This window comes from Mustela erminea, chromosome 3 (assembly GCF_009829155.1).
Source record: "Mustela erminea isolate mMusErm1 chromosome 3, mMusErm1.Pri, whole genome shotgun sequence".
NCBI lineage: Eukaryota > Metazoa > Chordata > Mammalia > Carnivora > Mustelidae > Mustela > Mustela erminea.
This window is the reverse complement of record NC_045616.1, coordinates 86968378-86986265: the sequence shown is the minus strand read 5'-3', so window position 1 is coordinate 86986265 and position 17888 is coordinate 86968378. Positions and strand designations below refer to the sequence as shown.

Below are 17888 nucleotides of genomic sequence, written 5' to 3'. Positions count from 1 at the left end.
GCTTCTCCCTCTCCTTCTGCCTGCTGCTCCCCCTGCTTGTGCTCTTTCTCTGTCAAATAAATAAATAAAATCTTTAACAACAATAACAAAAAGATGTGACTGCTGATGGTGGAAACAGCTGCTTTAAAGGTGGGGGTGGGGGGAGGAATTCCAGAAGGAAATACCACTTAATAGAGAAAATAGGGAAGAAATAATATTCAGAAATATAAGAATTTTCCAGAACTCAATCGATTAAGTGTCTACCTTCAAATAAGGTCATGATCCCAATGTCCTAGCATGGAGCCCAACACTGGGCTCCCGGCTCAGTGGGGAGTCTGCTTCTCCCTCCCCCTCAGCTCCTTCCCCCAGTTCCTGTTCTGTCTCTAAGAAACAAAATAAAATCTTTTAAAGAAAAAGAAAAAAAAGAATTTTCCAGAGCTGATGGAAGATCGTAATCCTCAGATTCAGGAAACCCAACTTAAACCAAGTAGGATTAAGAAAATATGGGTATGGGGCACCTGGGTGGCTCAGATGGTTAGGCATCTGCCTTTGGCTCAGGTCATGATCCCATGGTCCTGGGAAAGAGCGCCGCATCTGGCTCCCTGCTTTGGCAGGGAGTCTCCTTCTCCCTCTCTCTCCCCATTGTCCCCCCTGCTAGTGCTCTCTCATTCTGTCAGATTAATAAATAAAATCTTTAAAAAAAAAAAAAAAGGAAATAAAATAATAAAAAGACTAACTCCACACTTAAACATATCCCAAAGAAACCACAAAACATGAAAGACAAAGAGAATATTAAAAGTAATCAGAGTGGGAGCACCTGGATGGCTCTGTCCGTTAGGCATCTGCCTTTGGCTTAGGTCATGGTCCCAGGGTCCTGAAATCAAACCCCACATCAGAGTCCCTGCTCAGCAAGGAGCCTGCTTCTCCCTCTCCCTACCCCCACTTGTATTCTCTCTCACTCTCTCTCTCTCTCTCAAATAAAGAAATAAAATCTTAAAAAAAAGAAAGAAAGAAGGAAAGAAAGTAACCAGAGGGGTGCCTGTGTCGATTAGCCAGTTGGGCAGCTAACTCTTGGTTTTGGCTCAGGTCACTATCTTGAGGTCCTGGGATCCAGCCCCATGTCTGGCTCCTCGCTCAGCGGGGTGTCTGAGGATACTCTCTCTTCTTCTTCCTCTACTCCATCCCCGACTCGTGTACAGGCTCTCTCAAATAAATAAATATTTTAAATAAATACATAAAAGTAACCAGAGAGGGGCACCTGGGTAGCTCAGTGCGTTAAAGCCTCTGCCTTCAGCTCAGGTCATGATCCCAGGGTCCTGGGATCGAGCCCCATGTCGGGCTCTCTGCTCAGTGGGGAGCCTGCTTCCTCCTCTCTGTCTGCCCGCCTCTCTGCCTACATGTGATCTCTATCTGTCAAATAAATAAATAAATAAAATCTTTAAAAAGAAAAGAAAAGAAAAGTAACCAGAGAAAAAAGACAAAGGAACAACAATTAAGCTGACAGATGACTTCTTACCAGTAACAACAGAAGCCAGAAGTCAGTGGAATATTATATTTAAAAGAGCTGAGAAATTCCCAGATATATAAAGCAAAATGAAACCTATCCTCCAAACTATGTATACAATAATAATGAGCACTTAACTACACAGAGAGTGATCACTAAACACCAGTGCCCACTAAGCTATAAGATGGAAAAACTGGTATGTATCACCATAGTTTTTTTTTTTTAAGATTTTTATTTATTTATTTGACAGAGAGAGATCACAAGTAGGCAGAGAGGCAGGCAGAGAGAGAGAGAGGAGGAAGCAGGCTCCCTGCCAAGCAGAGAGCCTGATGCAGGACTCGATCCCAGGACCCTGAGATCATGACCTGAGCCGAAGGCAGCGGCTTAACCCACTGAGCCACCCAGGCGCCCTCACCATAGAGATTTGACACTTCTCTCTCAATAATTAACTGAATAATCAGAAAAAAAAAAATCAGTAAGAAACACAAAGAATCTGAACACTACAATTAACAATGTATGTATGCATTAGTTCACATGTGGGCTTGTGTACATGCATACATTTCAGGCTGAGGTAACAAAACTATAAGAGTACGGCAGTGCAAAGTATAGGATTACTCAAGGGGAGAGAAGAGAGGGTGCAGTGGGAGATACTATTAAAAATACGTATTAGGGCAGTATTGGAAAGTATACTAAATGCAGAGATAGGGATCATGCAATTAATTAAATACTGGGTAACCTACAACGATAAGAGAAGTAGAAAACAAGAAAGTGGAAAATATAAACTAGAAATGGAAAGATAAACTGTCAAGTGACGAAAACCAGTATACACAGCATAACTCCTCTTTATTTAAAAAAAAAAAAAGTATAGTGGGGCACCTGGGTGGCTCAGTGGGTTAAAGCCAATGCCTTCGGCTCAGGTCATGATCGAGCCCCACATCGGGCTCTCTGCTCAGCAGGGAGCTTGCTCCCCCCTCCCCCGTCTGCCTCTCCACCTACTGTCAAATAAATAAAGTCTAAAAAAAAAAAAAAGTATAGGGACACCTGGGTGGCTCAATTGGTTAAGTGTCTGCCTTTGGCTCGGGTCACGATCCCAGGGATCGAGTCCTGCATTGATTGGGCTCCTTGGCTCAATGGGGAGCCTGCTTCTCCCTCTGCCTGCCTCTCTCTCCCTCTCTCCCTCTAATAAAAATATTTTTAGAAAATAAAGTTGTTTTTAAAAAAGTATATCCATGTGTATGAATTTGTTTATAATATAAAGTTTGTAATGATACACACCAAACTGCAGAGGTGACATCTGGGGATGTGCAGGGAAGAGGGGGAAACACCATCTTCATTTAATCATGCTGTATTTATTGGCTATTTTTCTTTTTTTTACAGTACACATTATGATGCTTTTGTCATATTAAAAAAACATGTAAAAGATTAAAAAGAAAAAAACACAGTGAAATGTTCTAGCAAAGAAGATGTTTAACTGTGCAACATTTTTGTAGCTGCAATTAGCATTTCAAATAGTACCAACAAGCCAGCTAATCTATTTCTATTATCTGGCAGATTCAGGATACTCTACCAATATTTGAAAAACTCCAAAAAAAGGTAACTTGGGGAAAAAAATTTCCTGGGGTGTCTGAGAGGCTCAGTTGATTAATTGTCCAAAACTTAATCTCAGCTCAGGTCTTGATGTCAGGATCGTGACTTCAAGCTTACTTTAAAAAAAAAAAAAAAAAAAAAAAATCCTATGGGGCTCCTGGGTGGCTCAGTGGGTTAAGCCGCTGCCTTCGGCTCAGGTCATGATCTCAGGATCCTGGGATCGAGTCCCGCATCGGGATCTCTGCTCAGCAGGGAGCCTGCTTCCCTCTCTCTCTCTCTGCCTGCCTCTCTGTCTACTGTGAACTCTCTCTGTCAAATAAATAAATAAAATCTTTAAAAAAAAAAAAAATCCTAACATATATCAAAACTGAACAGTATGCTAAAATCATCATCTGTGGCAATTTTACCGTAATATTCTTTTCAATTATAAAAGTTAACACGTGCTTGCTATAATTTATCCAATGCAAAGATTATAAAAAAAAAATAATTTCATGCCCATATCCCACCTAATTTCCTTAGGGTAACCAGGGTTAATGTAATACATATACGGACCTTTTTTTTTTTTTTTTTAAAGATTTTATTTATTTGACAGAGAGAGAGAGAGAAAGCACAAGCAGAGGGAACACCAGAGGGAGAGGAAAAAGCAGGCTCCTTCCTCAGGAGCCCAACGAGGGCCTTGATTCCAGAACCAGGATCATGACCTGAGCTGAAGGCAGATGCTTAAGAGACAGAGCCATTCAGGTGCCCCCCCCACCGACATATCATTCTGAATGTTTATACAGAGCTCTTACTTTCTGTGTTTTCATAAAAATAGAGTCATATACACAGTACTTTACATCTGGTTACTTATTCATCAGGATAATTTTTAGATGTATTTACCTACAGCTGCAAAAACAGGTTTTCATTTATCTACATGAAATAGTTTTATTTTGAGTTTTTTTAAGTTACTTTGTTTGAGGGTGCCTGGGTGGTTCAATGGGTTAAAGCCTTTGCCTTCAGCTCAGGTCATGATCCCAGGCTCCTGGGATCAAGACCCACATCGGGCTCTCTGCTCAGCAGGAAGCCTGCTTTCTCCTCTTTCTCTGCCTGCCTGTCTGCCTACTTGTGATCTCTGTCTGTCAAATAAATAAATAAAATCTTTTTTAAAAAAAAAAGTTACTTTGAGAACAGTAGAAGATATAAAATTCAATCTAGAACAGTTGGGCTAAGAAGAATGATAAAATAGGACACAATAACAACCTGGTCACTAAAAGTTAAGTTTTTCTGGGACGCCTGGATGGCTCAGTTGGTTAAGCAGCTGCCTTCGGCTCGGGTCATGATCCCAGCGTCCTGGGATTAAGTCCCACATCAGGCTCCTTGCTCAACAGGGAGCCTGCTTCTCCCTCTGCCTCTGCCTGTGCTCGCTCTCTCCCTCTCTCTCTCTCTCTGATAAATAAATAAAATCTTTAAAAAAAAAAAAAGTTAAGTTTTTCTTTTTTTGTCTTTTGCTTGCATGCTTAATTGTTTTGTTTTTACAAAACACCTTTCTAAGCTATAAATCTATTATCAAGTTTGTTTAAATTATGGCCAGTAGTCAAAAATAAACCTAAGTAACCTAAGACACTACACAGTCAGGCCATGCCAAGTTGGTGCCCCTAAGAAATCCCCAGGAGGATACAGGGGGTGTCTCACCAATTCCGTAGAGGGCTGAGTCAGATTCTGAACTACTGCCTCAAACAGTACTCACAAAAATTAGATAAAGTGACCTATGAAGTCATTGCAACCACCCCCATTTCAGGAAATCTTGGCCCCAAAGAAATAACAACCAGTCTTTTGCCCAGGCCAACTTTTACTATATATAGGATGGACCTTCTACTCAAGCCCAAGAAGAAGATCTCATCAAAGGTCTTAATGTATATGGAAAATGTAATAAATTCCAATTATCCAAGAATTTACTAAGTTACTCTGTCATCACCTTTTTCCCTAGCAAAAAAAAACAAAGAGAGAGAAAAACTGTTTTTTCCTCATTGCAGAACCATCCTTCAGATAGTTATACCTATCTACGTTAGATGAATTACAATACGTAAGAGACAAACATCAAGACCCTTTAAATACTATTATCATTACCCACTCTCAAGCCAGCCCACCACAATATGTGGTGTTTAAACATATATGTGTTATCCTTTTTTTTTTTTAAGATTTTATTTATTTGTTTGACAGAAAGACAGCGAGAGGGAACACAAGCAAAGGGAGTGTGAGAGGGAGAAGCAGGCCTCCCACAGAGCAGGGAGCCCGATGCGATGTGGGGCTTAATCCCAGGATCCTGGGACCATGACCTGAGCTGAAGGCAGAAACTTAACGACTGAGCCACCCAGGTACCCCCCACCCTTTTTTTAAAGATTTTTCTATTTTTACTGAGAGAGCAGGAGTGAGAGAGAGAACGAATGGGAGGGGCAGAAGGAGACAGAAACCTAAGCACACTATGTGCTGAGGAGGGAGCGCAACGCAGGGCTCAGTCTCACCACACTGAGACCGCAACCCAAGTCAAAACCAAGAGTTGGACACCCAACTTACTGAGATGCCCAGGCACCCCTGCTTTGTTTTTAAAAACAGACATGTTCTTTTGAAGGCAATGGAGAAAATACATTCAGATTAACAGCATCCCATCTTCAAAACTCTCTAAATTTCCAAGAGACTATTCTGTTTTCTTCCTTCCTTCCCTCCTTTTTTTGTTCCTTTGCAGGGAGAGGGGTGGAATCTTACACAGTCATGAATGTGATTGGTTTATTGTTCTAACACAATTTGAAAAAATGAAAACAATATTACATGACTTTGGCAGGCATATGTTTTCACTTAACATCACACAGTGAGATAATTAGCTTTTTCTTAAAATTTACTGTCAATATTCACTTAAAACTTACCTCTAATTCTTTAATTTTTTCCTCTGCTATTTTCTGTTTCTCTAATAGTTGACTGTGAATTACCTCCTTGGACTGAAGAATAAACCTACAAAACACAAAAAAGTTGAGTATTAAGCCACATGACCACCATAATCATCAAAATCAACAGCTACATACCATAAACATTAAACTAAGAAAATTAAAACAATGATCTCCTAATTCAGGACCAATAAAATGCATTGCTATGTTAATGTGACAAACTCAGAAAACCATCACAGGCTTAAGCCTTGGCTGAGAAGAACTAAAAATTTAAAAAACAATTCTGCTTACTAGTAGTAAGAAGGGAATCAGACTTTAAGATTCATAAATAAATGAAAAAAAATTAAAGGGATAAAAATCTATCACAGACTAAGAGAAAAGTTAAATAACAAAAATCTCCCTTTTTATTTTTTCTATTGTCTAGATCAACCTTTATCTAGATATTTTTTAAACAATATTTATAAGTTAGAGCTCCCCCTCCAATCTTTTTAAACTTTTTTTTGTAACAGCACTAACTCATGACCTTTTAAAGTCACAATCAAGTACTGTGTTAGGATCAATGCATTAGTGTTTATAGGAGTTCCTCAAACAAAAAGCACTGTATAAAGCCTAGTATCTTTTATTATTATTTCCAGAGTTTTATAATACCTCTGAGAAGCTCAAAATGCACAAGTGGAAAATTTCAACTTTTTCCATTTTATAGGCAGATACATTATTTACAACTGATGAGAGGAAATATGCAGAAACTTTAAAAATTAACATTGAATACGTTTTGTGAACATATGTTCATGATTTTTGCTGTAGAGAAAGGAAGAAGAACTATTTTCTATCCTCAAAAAAGTGAATGAATTATTTCCCTTCTACTGGAATCAAGTGTCCAACTAGGCTATAACACATTTCCAATAAAGGCTGAAATTAATTAGGCAGATAGTTTCTTCACTTTTATAACTTAGAGTTTAGCAACAAAGAACTAAACTTCATTTTTTTGTTGTTGATTTTACTGAAGCACAGTTGACAAATAATATTCTATTAGTCTCACTAATAGTCTCTCGTGTACAACACAGTGATTCAATATTTGTATATACTACAAACTGATTACCACAGTCAGTCTAGTTATCATCTCTGACCATATAAATATATTATTATTGACTGTATTCCCCATGCTGTACATTATATCCCCAAGACTGAAGTTATTTTATAACTAGAAATTTGAACCTCTTAATCCCCTTGGCCAATTTTTGCATCCCAACTGCTCCCCACCCCTAAACTCCGCATCTATGAGTCTGGGTTTTGTTTTCTTTGTTCTGTATTTTTAGACTCCACTGATAGAGAAATAACTTGGTATTTGTCTTTCTCTGACTTATTTCACTTTGACTGATACCTTTAAGCTACATCTATGTTGTCATAAATTACAATATTTCATTATTTTTTATGGCTGAGTACTATTCCTATGCGCATGTGGAGGGGGCGGGTATGTGTTTTATCGTATATTTTTTGGCCATCTGTATGTCTTCTTTGGAAAAACATCTATTCACTCTGCCCATTTTTTAACTGGATTGTTTTTTGTTGCTGTTGTTGAGTTGTAGGAGTTCTTCGTAATATTTTAGACAGTAACCCCTATCAGACATATGATTTGCAAATATCTTGTCCCATTCAGCAGTTTACCTTTTCATTATGTTGACAGTTCCCTTTGCTGTACAGAAGCTTTTTAGTTTGATGTAGTTCCACTCATTCATTTTTGCTTCTTTTACCCCTGCTTTGGGAGTTAGAGGCAAACAACAAAAACAAAGCAAAAAACCTCACTTAGACTAATACAAGGAGTTTATCACCTGTAATTTTTTTTTTATTTATTTATTTGACAGAGAGACAGTGAGAGAGAGCATGAGAGAGGAGAAGGTCAGAGGGAGAAGCAGACTCCCTGTGGAGAGGGAGCCCGATGAGGGACTCGATTCCAGGACTCTGGGATCATGACCCGAGCCAAAGGCAGGTGCTTAACCAACTGAGCCACCCTGGCGCCCCTCACCTGTATTTTCTTATAGGAGTTTTATTGAATTAAAGTCTTACATTGAAGTTTTTAAGGCACTTTTAGTTAATTTTTGAATATGAAGTAAGATTGTGATCCAGTTTTCCCAGCACCATTTACTGAAGAGACTACCCTTTCCCTACTGTACATCCTTGTCTCCTTTATCATAAATTGACTATATATGCATGGGTTTACTTCTGGGCTCTCTATTCTGATTCACTGACCAGTATATCTCCCTTTAACAGAATGCCAAATAAGAAAACATTATCAAGGCAGCAATATGCAGTTTTCTCTACCAACCACAAACAACAACAACACAAAGCTAAACAAACAAAAAACCATCACTGTGCCTAGGGCAGGTTTTTACCAAGAGGATCTGTTATTATAGATATAAAACAAGTAAAGACAGACCACAAATGGCAACTCCAGCTTTGTCCAGACCAGTGGGAGAAAACTGTTCCTATTCTTTATGAATACACCCTGTCATATATAATACAACCCGGTAAAGTTCTCTTTCACTCCACTAATAATCAACCTTGTTAATGTCCTTATGTGGACAGTCCACATGATTTAACTGATAACCCTGGTCTTCAGCAGTAAGCTGATCCCTTCGTTAAAATTGTACTCATACAGTCACTGCCAAGATAGTGCATATGCAGGCAAAATAAGTATTACTATAGAACATTTTGTGACCAAAAATTCTTACTAGTCCAAGAGACAGGTGCTGTTTCTGGTAAGACTATGATTTATTGAATATTTTTCTCAGAACTATTTAGTACAGGGGAGCCTGAGTGGCTCAGTCAGTTAAGCAGCTGCCTTCAGCTCAGGTCATAATCTCCAGGTCCTGGGATCAAACCCCATGCTGGGCTCCTCACTAAGTGGGGAGTCTGCTTCTCCTGTCCCTCTGCCTCTCACACTGCTTGTGCTCTCTCTCTCTTGCTCTCTCTCAAAAATAAACAAAATCTTAAAAAAAAAAAAAAAGAATTAAGTAGTTTTTGAAGAGCAAAGTGTTTTAAACTATACTGTCTCAGTGATATGTAAAAAGTTACTATAAATCTAGGCCTAAAGTCACCAAATTATGTTATTAGATGCACAATTTTACTAACAAAGCCTTTTAGCCATAGAAATAATTTTCAGAATAAAATACACATTTTTAAATAGCACTGATTGCTGGCCAGTGAGTAGTATTTTCATGTAATAGGTCATCAGACATTACCTTTATTAGTGTCTGGGAAATTTTCAAAGCTAAGATTAGAGATCAAGTCATTACTTATGTGGCCTTTAAAAATAAAATATCTGAACAGATTCTAAATCCCTTGAGCAGAAAATAAAATTACTAGAAAGCAAGAACACTCAACAACAAAAATATGTTTTTCCATAGTCACACAACCCTTAGGTAGCTATAATGGATTGCGCCAACTTCAAAGGCCAGAGAGATGTCACTGAAGCTAGCCAATTTACTATAAGCCTAAGGACATCTCAGTCACAAAAGTTTTAAACAAGGATGAGTACTGAGTAGACACAAATGTTTACCTCAATGAGCAATTACACTGTAAAATTTAAACAAAAAAAAAAAAACTTAGAGAAATTTTAGTTTAGTCCTTTATTTTTGAAAAAACACCAACCACAAATCCAATGAAGACTGGGAAGCACCTCAAGAAACATCTGAATTTTTGGAAAAAGTCTTTAGAAACATTTTATCTATTGTTAAAAGGCACTGAATTATCAGACACTATTTTGAAAACACATAATAATGTAATAATGAGTCACATATCATAAATAAATATTAGGCACATAGTTTCTCAAAGTAGAGAATCTCACAGAGATCCTGCCTGATAGCTTATGGAAAGCCAAATGGTAGATAAAGGACTCTGCAGTTCAAAATGTGCCACAAAGGAAAAATAAACTGTGAAGAGGAAAGCTATTTTTATATGATAAATAACATGCAAAGAATGTGCTTACAATATTCAGGATTATATATTCTAGACCAGAGTCACTGCTTTATAAAAGGCCTTTACACTGGAAACCAATGCTAACTGGCCCTGCACTGTCAACTTCCAAGCCCAAGTAGCCTCCTATTTAATTTCCTAATTTATTTAGAATAATGCCACCTAAAATACACATTTTTTTAAATACATAATTTTTATGATGGCTTTTGTGTTTGCTTCCTGAGAAATGTCAGAGGTTATGTTCTGAGCTGTCCAGCAGGTTGGTACATGACTTCTTCTTTTTTTTTTTTTTTTTTTAAGATTTATTTATTTGAGAGACAGTGAGAGAGAACATGAGAGGAGAGAAGGTCAGAGGGAGAAGGAAACGCCCCATGCAGCTGGGAGCCTGATGCGGGACTCAATCCTGCGACTCTGGGATCATGACCTGAGCCTAACGCAATCGCTTAACCAACTAAGCCACCCAGGCACCCGTGACTTCCACTTTCTTACATCTCAGCAGAAATTAAGAGTGTTATTTGCCTACCCAAAATATAACCCAAGATGAGTGACAATGTTGTCTTTTGGGTATGCTCACCTGACACAGAGTATTTAGACATAGTAATATGGTTATGATAATGTAGTTTATATGGGCGAGAAACTTTTACTTTTTTTTTTTTTTAAGATTTTATTTATTTATTTGACAAAGAGAGAAGGACAGTGAGAGAGGGAATACAAGCACAGGGGGTAGGAGAGGGAGAGCCAGGCTCCCCACTGAGCAGGGAGCCCAACGAGGGCTCAATCCCAGGACCCTGGGATCATGACCTGAGCCAAAGGCAGACACCCAACGACTGTTTCACCCAGGCTCCCCTGGGTGAGAAACTTCTGGAGGATATCTGAAAACATACAGGATTTAGGGCATTCACAAATTAAGTGGCACAGTAAAGAATGAAAAGGGGTGCCTGGGTGGCTCAGTTGGTTAAGCGGCTGGCTGCCTTTGTCTCAGGTGGTGATTCTAGGGTCCTGGGATGGAGCCCCACATCCGGCTCCCTGCTCAGCAGAGAGCCTGCTTCTCTCTCTCCCTCTGCCTGCTGCTCTGCTTACTTGTGCTCTCTCTTTGTCAAGTAAATAAATAAAATCTTTTTTTTTTTTTTTTTTTTTTAAAGATTTTATTTATTTATTTATTTGACAGAGAGAAATCACAAGTAGACAGAGAGGCAGGCAGAGAGAGAGAGAGAGAGAGGGAAGCAGGCTCCCTGCTGAGCAGAGAGCCCGATGCGGGACTCGATCCCAGGACCCTGAGATCATGACCTGAGCCGAAGGCAGCGGCTTAACCCACTGAGCCACCCAGGCGCCCAATAAATAAAATCTTAAAAAAAAAAAAAAAAAAAGAATAAGAAGGAGTCTATCTTGGGACACCTGGGTGGCTCATCTGGTTAAGCATCTGACTCTTGATCTCAAGCTCAGGTCTTGATCTCAGAGTTTTAAGTTCAAGCCCCACGTTGGGCTCCATGCTGAGTGTGGAGCCTACTTAAAACAGAGGCACCAGTGGCTCAGTCGGTTAAGCAGCTGCCTTCAGCCTGGGTCATGATCCCAGAGTCCTGGGATCAAGCCCTACATTGGGCTCTCTGCTTGGTGGAGAGCCTACTCTCCCTCACCCTGTACCTGCTGCTCTCCTTGCCTGTGCTATGCCTCTGTCAAATAAATAAATAAAATCCTAAATAAAAATAATACAAAATGAGTGAGTCTATCTTGCTTCTTTGCCTCATCCCACTGGTGATCCCAATTCAATTAAAAGATAAAAATATTTTTAAAATTCAACACAAGAAAAAAATGAAATATACAGTGAAATGGTATTTTTTTTTAATTTGACTAAAGATACATCAGTTATGTAATCTTTACATTTTAATTCTCAGAATGTAAATAACTTTTCAAGACAAAAGCTAGGAGTTCAATTTTTTTTTTAAATAGTTAAGCATGACATAAAAAAAAATTTTCATTTTTACTCAAAAAAACAAAAAACAAAACCCAAAAACTTGGGTATCTTTTTTTAAGTGGGATATAACCAACATGTAACATTATATTAGTTTCAGGTATCAGTTCTTACTGGAATATAAGGGCTCTGCTATTTTTATTTTTTTTTTAAGTAGATAACAAAAAGCAAATCAGGCAGATTGTGAACTATTTCTAAAAGTAAGACACAAAATTAAATAATTAACAACTTATAAAACTTTGGTGAGCAGTGCTAAGAGCTGCTGAAGTCTCACTAAAAGTAATCCTACATTTCCTAAAAATTTTTTTTAAAAAGTCTTAACTTAAAAAAAGAATCAAAGAATGTGTAACCATAACTGGCCTCCTCATGGGTTATGGTCCAAATTCGGCCTACTGTATGGTTTAAAAATCTCCAGCACAGGCTTTTATTTACAGTGTTCCTAATTAGATGGATGGCAAAGTTCAAGTAAACTTGACGATGGGTTAATAAAAATTAATCAAACTAAGAGAAAAAACTATTTAAAAAATAAACAACAAAAAAATAGGAAACAGCACGCAAGACCTAAGAAAACAATATTGAGAGGTCCAACATGTGTGTGATTAGAGATACAGAAGGAAAGAGTGAAGCAGAAGAAGCACCTGAAGAAATAATGAACAAGAATTTCCTAAAACAAATTAAAGAACAAAACAAACAAACAAACAAAAAAACCACCAAATCACAGTTCCAAGACACCTGGAGAAACCCAAGCAAAACAAAACAAAACAAAAGATGTAAACAGGTAGCATAATCAAACTACTGAAACTCAAAGATAAACAGAAAATCTTAGGGGCATCCAGAGAAATGACAGATTATGTTCAGAAAAACAAAGAGGCACAACAAACTTCTCATCACAAATTATATATGGCAGTAGACAATGGACTTACATTTTCAAAGTACTGAAAGGAAAAAGTTATTGCCCCAGAAGTACATACAAAGTGAAAATATCTTTCAAAAATGAAGGAGGGGCTCCTGGGTGGCTCAGTGGGTTAAAGCCTCTGCCTTCAGCTCAGGTCATGATCCCAGAGTCCTGGGATCAAACCCTAAGTCAGTCTCCATGGTGGGCTCAGTGGGGAGTCTCCTTGAGGATTCTTTATCGCCCTCTATCCCTCTCCCCACTCATGCACACTCTGTCTCTCAGAAATAATTTTTTAAAATACTTTTTAAAAATGAAGAAAAATTAAAAAAGAAAAAAGGCAGAGGCAATTTATTTTGACAAATATAGACCGTAAAAAGTGTTAAAATTAGTCCCTTAGCAGGAGTATAACAAGGCGACTTACAAAGAAATGAAAAGCACTGGAGACAGTATAAATTAAGATGAATGTAAGAGACCTTTTTTTATTGTCACTTTAAAAAGATTTTATTTATTTACTTGAGAGAAAAAGAGGGGGAGAGAGCACAAGCAGGGAGAGAGCAGAGGGAGAGGGCCAAATAGATTCCATGCTGAGCATGAGCCCAGTGTGGAGTTTGATTCCATGATTCTGAGATCACGACCTGAGCCCAAAACAAGAGTGAGATGCTCAACCAACTGAGCTACCCAGGCTCCCCTACTGTTAATCATTTTAAAAGATAGCTGACAGGGTGCCTGGGTGCCTCAGTTGGTTGAGCGACTGCCTTCGGCTCAGGTCATGATCCCGGACTTCCAGGATCAAGTCCTGCATCGGGCTCCCAGCTCCTTGGGGAGTCTGCTTCTCCCTCTGAACTTCTCCTCTCTCATGCTCTCTCTCACTCATTGTCTCTCAAATAAATAAATAAAATCTTAAAAAAAAAAAAAAAAAAAAAGATAGGTGACAGCCTAATGCAGAGATTGGCAAACTATGGCTAGCAGTCCAATCCGGGCACATTTGCTTTTATAATGTCTATGGATATTCTCACAGCAAAGGCAGAGTTAAGAGAGACTGTTGTGACAGATATCATATGGCCAGCAAAGTCAAAAATATTTAGTGCCTGGCCCATTACAAAACAAACTCCTTGCCAACTCCTGAAGCAATCTATAGGGGAACCTGGGTAGCTCAGTTGGTTAAGTGTCTGCCTTTGGCTCAGGTCATGATCCCAAGGTCCTGGGATCAAGTCCCCCATTGGGCTCCTTGCTCAGTGGGGAGTCTGCTTCTCCCTCTACCTGCTGCTCTCCGGCTTGTGCATACTCTTGCTTTCTCTAAGAAATAAGTAAAATCTTTTAAAAAAACAAATAAACTATAACATGTAAAAGGTATCACAGTAAAAAGAAAAAAAAAAGGAATGTGGGAAGGGATCTGAAATATAATATTAAAGATGAAGCAATATAATAGTACTTAAAGGTAGACTGTAATAAAAACATATTGTAAAAACAGGAAAATCACTGATTTTTTTAAACTAAAGACTCATAAGCCAAAAACGAAGATAAAATAGGACCATAAAAAAATTATCTAAAAGTGTAGTGCCCGGGTGGCACAGTTTGTTAAGCGTCTAACTCTTGTTTCAGCTCAGGTTATGATCTCAGGGTCATAAGATTGAGCCCCATGTTGGGCTTTGTGTTTTCTGCTCAGTGCAGAATCTGCTTGAGTTTCTCTTCCTCCTTCTCCCTCTGCTCCTCCCTGCCACACATGTTCCCTCTCTGAGATAAATAAATCTTAAATATATATTTATATATATATAAATAAAAACTAATCAAAGAGAAAGAAAAAACTTAACAAAAAATAGGATACATTTATATATATAAATACATTTAAAATATATATTTATATATAAAGTATATAAATATATACATATAAAATATATATATAACCTAAAAGGCAGGAAAAAAGGAAAAGGAATAAAGAACAAATGAAACAAAAAGAAAACAAGTAGCAGAGTGGTAGATTTCAATCCCACCACAGCAACAATTACTTGAAAAATAAATGATCTGAACACCCTAATTAAAAGGCACAAATTGAGGGGCGCCTGGGTGGCTCAGTGGGTTAAAGCCTCTGCCTTCGGCTCAGGTCATGATCTCAGGGTCCTGGGATCGAGCCCCACATCAGGCTCTCTGCTCAGCGGGGAACCTGCTTCCTCCTCTCTCTCTGCCTGCCTCTGCCTACTTGTGATCTCTGTCTGTCAAATAAATAAATAAAATATTAAAAAAAAAAAAAAAAAAAAAGAAGGCACAAATTGTCAGACTGGATTAAATATCATGACCCAGCTACACAATCACCAATAAATCTACCTAAAAAAAAACACATATATAGGTTAAAAGTAAAAGCATGATCACACCCACTGGGATGTAAATAATGAAGAAAATAACAAATGTTGGATAGAATATAGAGAAAATGGAACCCTCATACATTACTGGTGGATATGTAAAATAGCATAGCTGCTATGGAAAACATTGTGGCAGTTCCTCAAAATGTTAAACATAGAGTTAATTATGACACAGCTATTTAACTTCTAGGAATATAGCCAAGAGAAATGAACACACTCACAAATATTCAAAGCAGATTATTCATGATAGTAAAAAAGTGGGACAACTAAACTGTCCCCATCAACTGATGAATGGATAAATACAAAGTGGTACAGTCCTACAATGGTATATTACTCAGCAATGAAAAGGAATAAAGTACTGACTGATACATACTACAACATGGATTAACCTTTAAAACATAATGCTGAGGGGTACCTGGCTGGCTCAGTCAGAAGAGCATGTGACTCTTGATTTCAGGTTCATGAGTTCAAGCCCCATACTGGGTGATCAAGATGAAATAAGGAATACTTAAAATAAAATAACACAAATAAAATATGTTGAGAAGGCAAACACAATCATATTATACATATATATGTATATATTATAAAATGGTACAGCCACTTTGGAAGAGAGTTGGCAGGTTTCTTTTTTTTTTTTTAAGATTGTATTTATTTATTTGGCACAGAGATAGAGATCACAAGTAGGCAGAGAGGCAGGCAGAGAGAGAACGGAGGAGGAAACAGGGTCCCCGCTGAGCAGAGAGCCCGATGCGGGACTCGATCCCAGAACCCTGGGATCATGACCTGAGCTAAAGGCAGAGGCTTAACCCACTGAGCCAACCAGGCGCCCGGCAGGTTTCTTATAAACTTAGGCAATCACTCACCATTGAACCCAGCAATCCCATTCCTAAATTTATATCTGAGAAAAATAAAAACATATGTCTGCAAAAACAAAACAAAACTGTACACAAATATTTATGACTACTGTATTCATAAGTGCCCCAAACTGGAAACTCAAATGTCCATCAACAGGTGAACAGAGAAAATGTGGTGCAGCCATACAACAAAATGCTATTCAGCAATAAAAAGAACTACTGATACACACATAAGAACATCAAGATCTCAAAATTACACCAAGTCAAAGGCAACAGACACAAACAGTTATATACCGTATGCTTCCATTTACAGGACATTCTAAAAAGGGAAAATAAGTGAAAAAAATAAACCAACAGTTAATAGGGAGTAAGAGTAAAAAGAGAAGAATGACTAAGAAATGTTTTGAGGAGATGTAAATATTTAAAACCAGACTGTGGTATTAATTACACAACCATATAGGTTTGTCAAAAGATAAGAGAACTGTATGACTAAAAAGGGGAAGTCTGGGGGACCTAGATGGCTCAGGTGATTAAGCATCGACTCTTGGTTTCAGCTCAGATCATCATGATCTCAAGATTTGTGGGATCTAAACATGCGTCAGTCTCTGTGCTCAGTGCAGAGTTTGCTTGAGTTTCTCTCTCCCTCTGCCCCTCCACACTGCCGCTCCAAAGTGAATAACTAAATCTTTAAAAAAAAAATCAGGAAACGGTTTTATTTGTAACAAAATGGAAATAGATTAACCCTAGAATGACATTAACATACATACACTTAAGAGTTTCAAAGTGACTAAAGAGCATCCATTTTTTTAAATTACGAAATAAAATCAGATACTTATCAAGAATAACTGAACAAAAAGAACAAATTGTGGAAGTTAAGGAACTAGGGGTGCCTGGGTGGCTCAGTTAATTAAGTAGCTGCTTTCAGCTCGGATGATGATTTCACTGTCCTGGGATCAAGCCTCGTGTTGAGCTCCCTGCTCGGCAGGGAAATCCGCTTCTCCCTCTCCCTTTGCCCCTCCCTCCACTATTACTTTCTCGCTCTCTCTCAAATAAAGAAAATCTTTTTTAAAAAGAACTAAAAAAATAATTACAAGTATAATAATTAGTTAAGGGATACACAAGATCAAAAGATGGAAAATGGTTGTGGATGGAACTAGAGGGTACTACGTTAAGCAAAAAAAGTCAATCAGAGAAAGACAATTATATTATTTCGAGCATACGTGGAATTTAAGAAAAAAAAAAAACAGAGGCTCATAGGGGAACGGAGAGGAGAAATAAAATAAGATGAAATCATGGGGCGCCTGGGTGGCTCAGTGAGTTAAAGCCTCTGCCTTCGGCTCAGGTCATGATCCCAGGGTCCTGGGATTGAGCCCCGCATCGGGCTCTCTGCTCAGCAGGGAGCCTGCTTCCTCCTCTCTCTCTGCCTGCCTCTCTGCCTACTTGTGATCTCTGTCTGTCAAATAAATAAATAAACAAAATCTTTATAAAAAAAAAAAAGATGAAATCAGAGAGGGAGACAAACCATAAGAAACTCTTAACTATAGGAAATAAACTGAGGGATGCTGGAGAGGAGGGGAGTAATGGGGCAGACTGGGGTAACTGGGTGATGGGCATTAAGGACATGTGATATAATGAGCACCGACTTTACAGACAACTGATGAATCACTGAACTCTACCTCTGAAACTAATACTATATGTATTTAACTATATGTAATTAAATTCAAATAAAAGTTTTTTTTAAATATGTAAACTATTACCATATGATTTCCACTCATACGTGGAATTTAAGATACACAATAAATGAGCAAAGGAAAAAAAGAGACAAACCAAGAAACAGACTCTTAACTATAGAG

General features: G+C 38.2%; 1 protein-coding gene across 1 annotated transcript in view; it reads right to left on the bottom strand.

Moving 5' to 3' along the window:
- PFDN1 (prefoldin subunit 1) overlaps positions 1-17888 on the bottom strand; it is a 66869-nt gene that overhangs the window by 29386 nt on the left and 19595 nt on the right. Inside the window, exon 3 of the mRNA XM_032336519.1 lies at positions 5971-6055. Coding sequence (XP_032192410.1) covers positions 5971-6055 — 85 coding nt within the window. The remainder of the gene's footprint in view (positions 1-5970; positions 6056-17888) is intronic.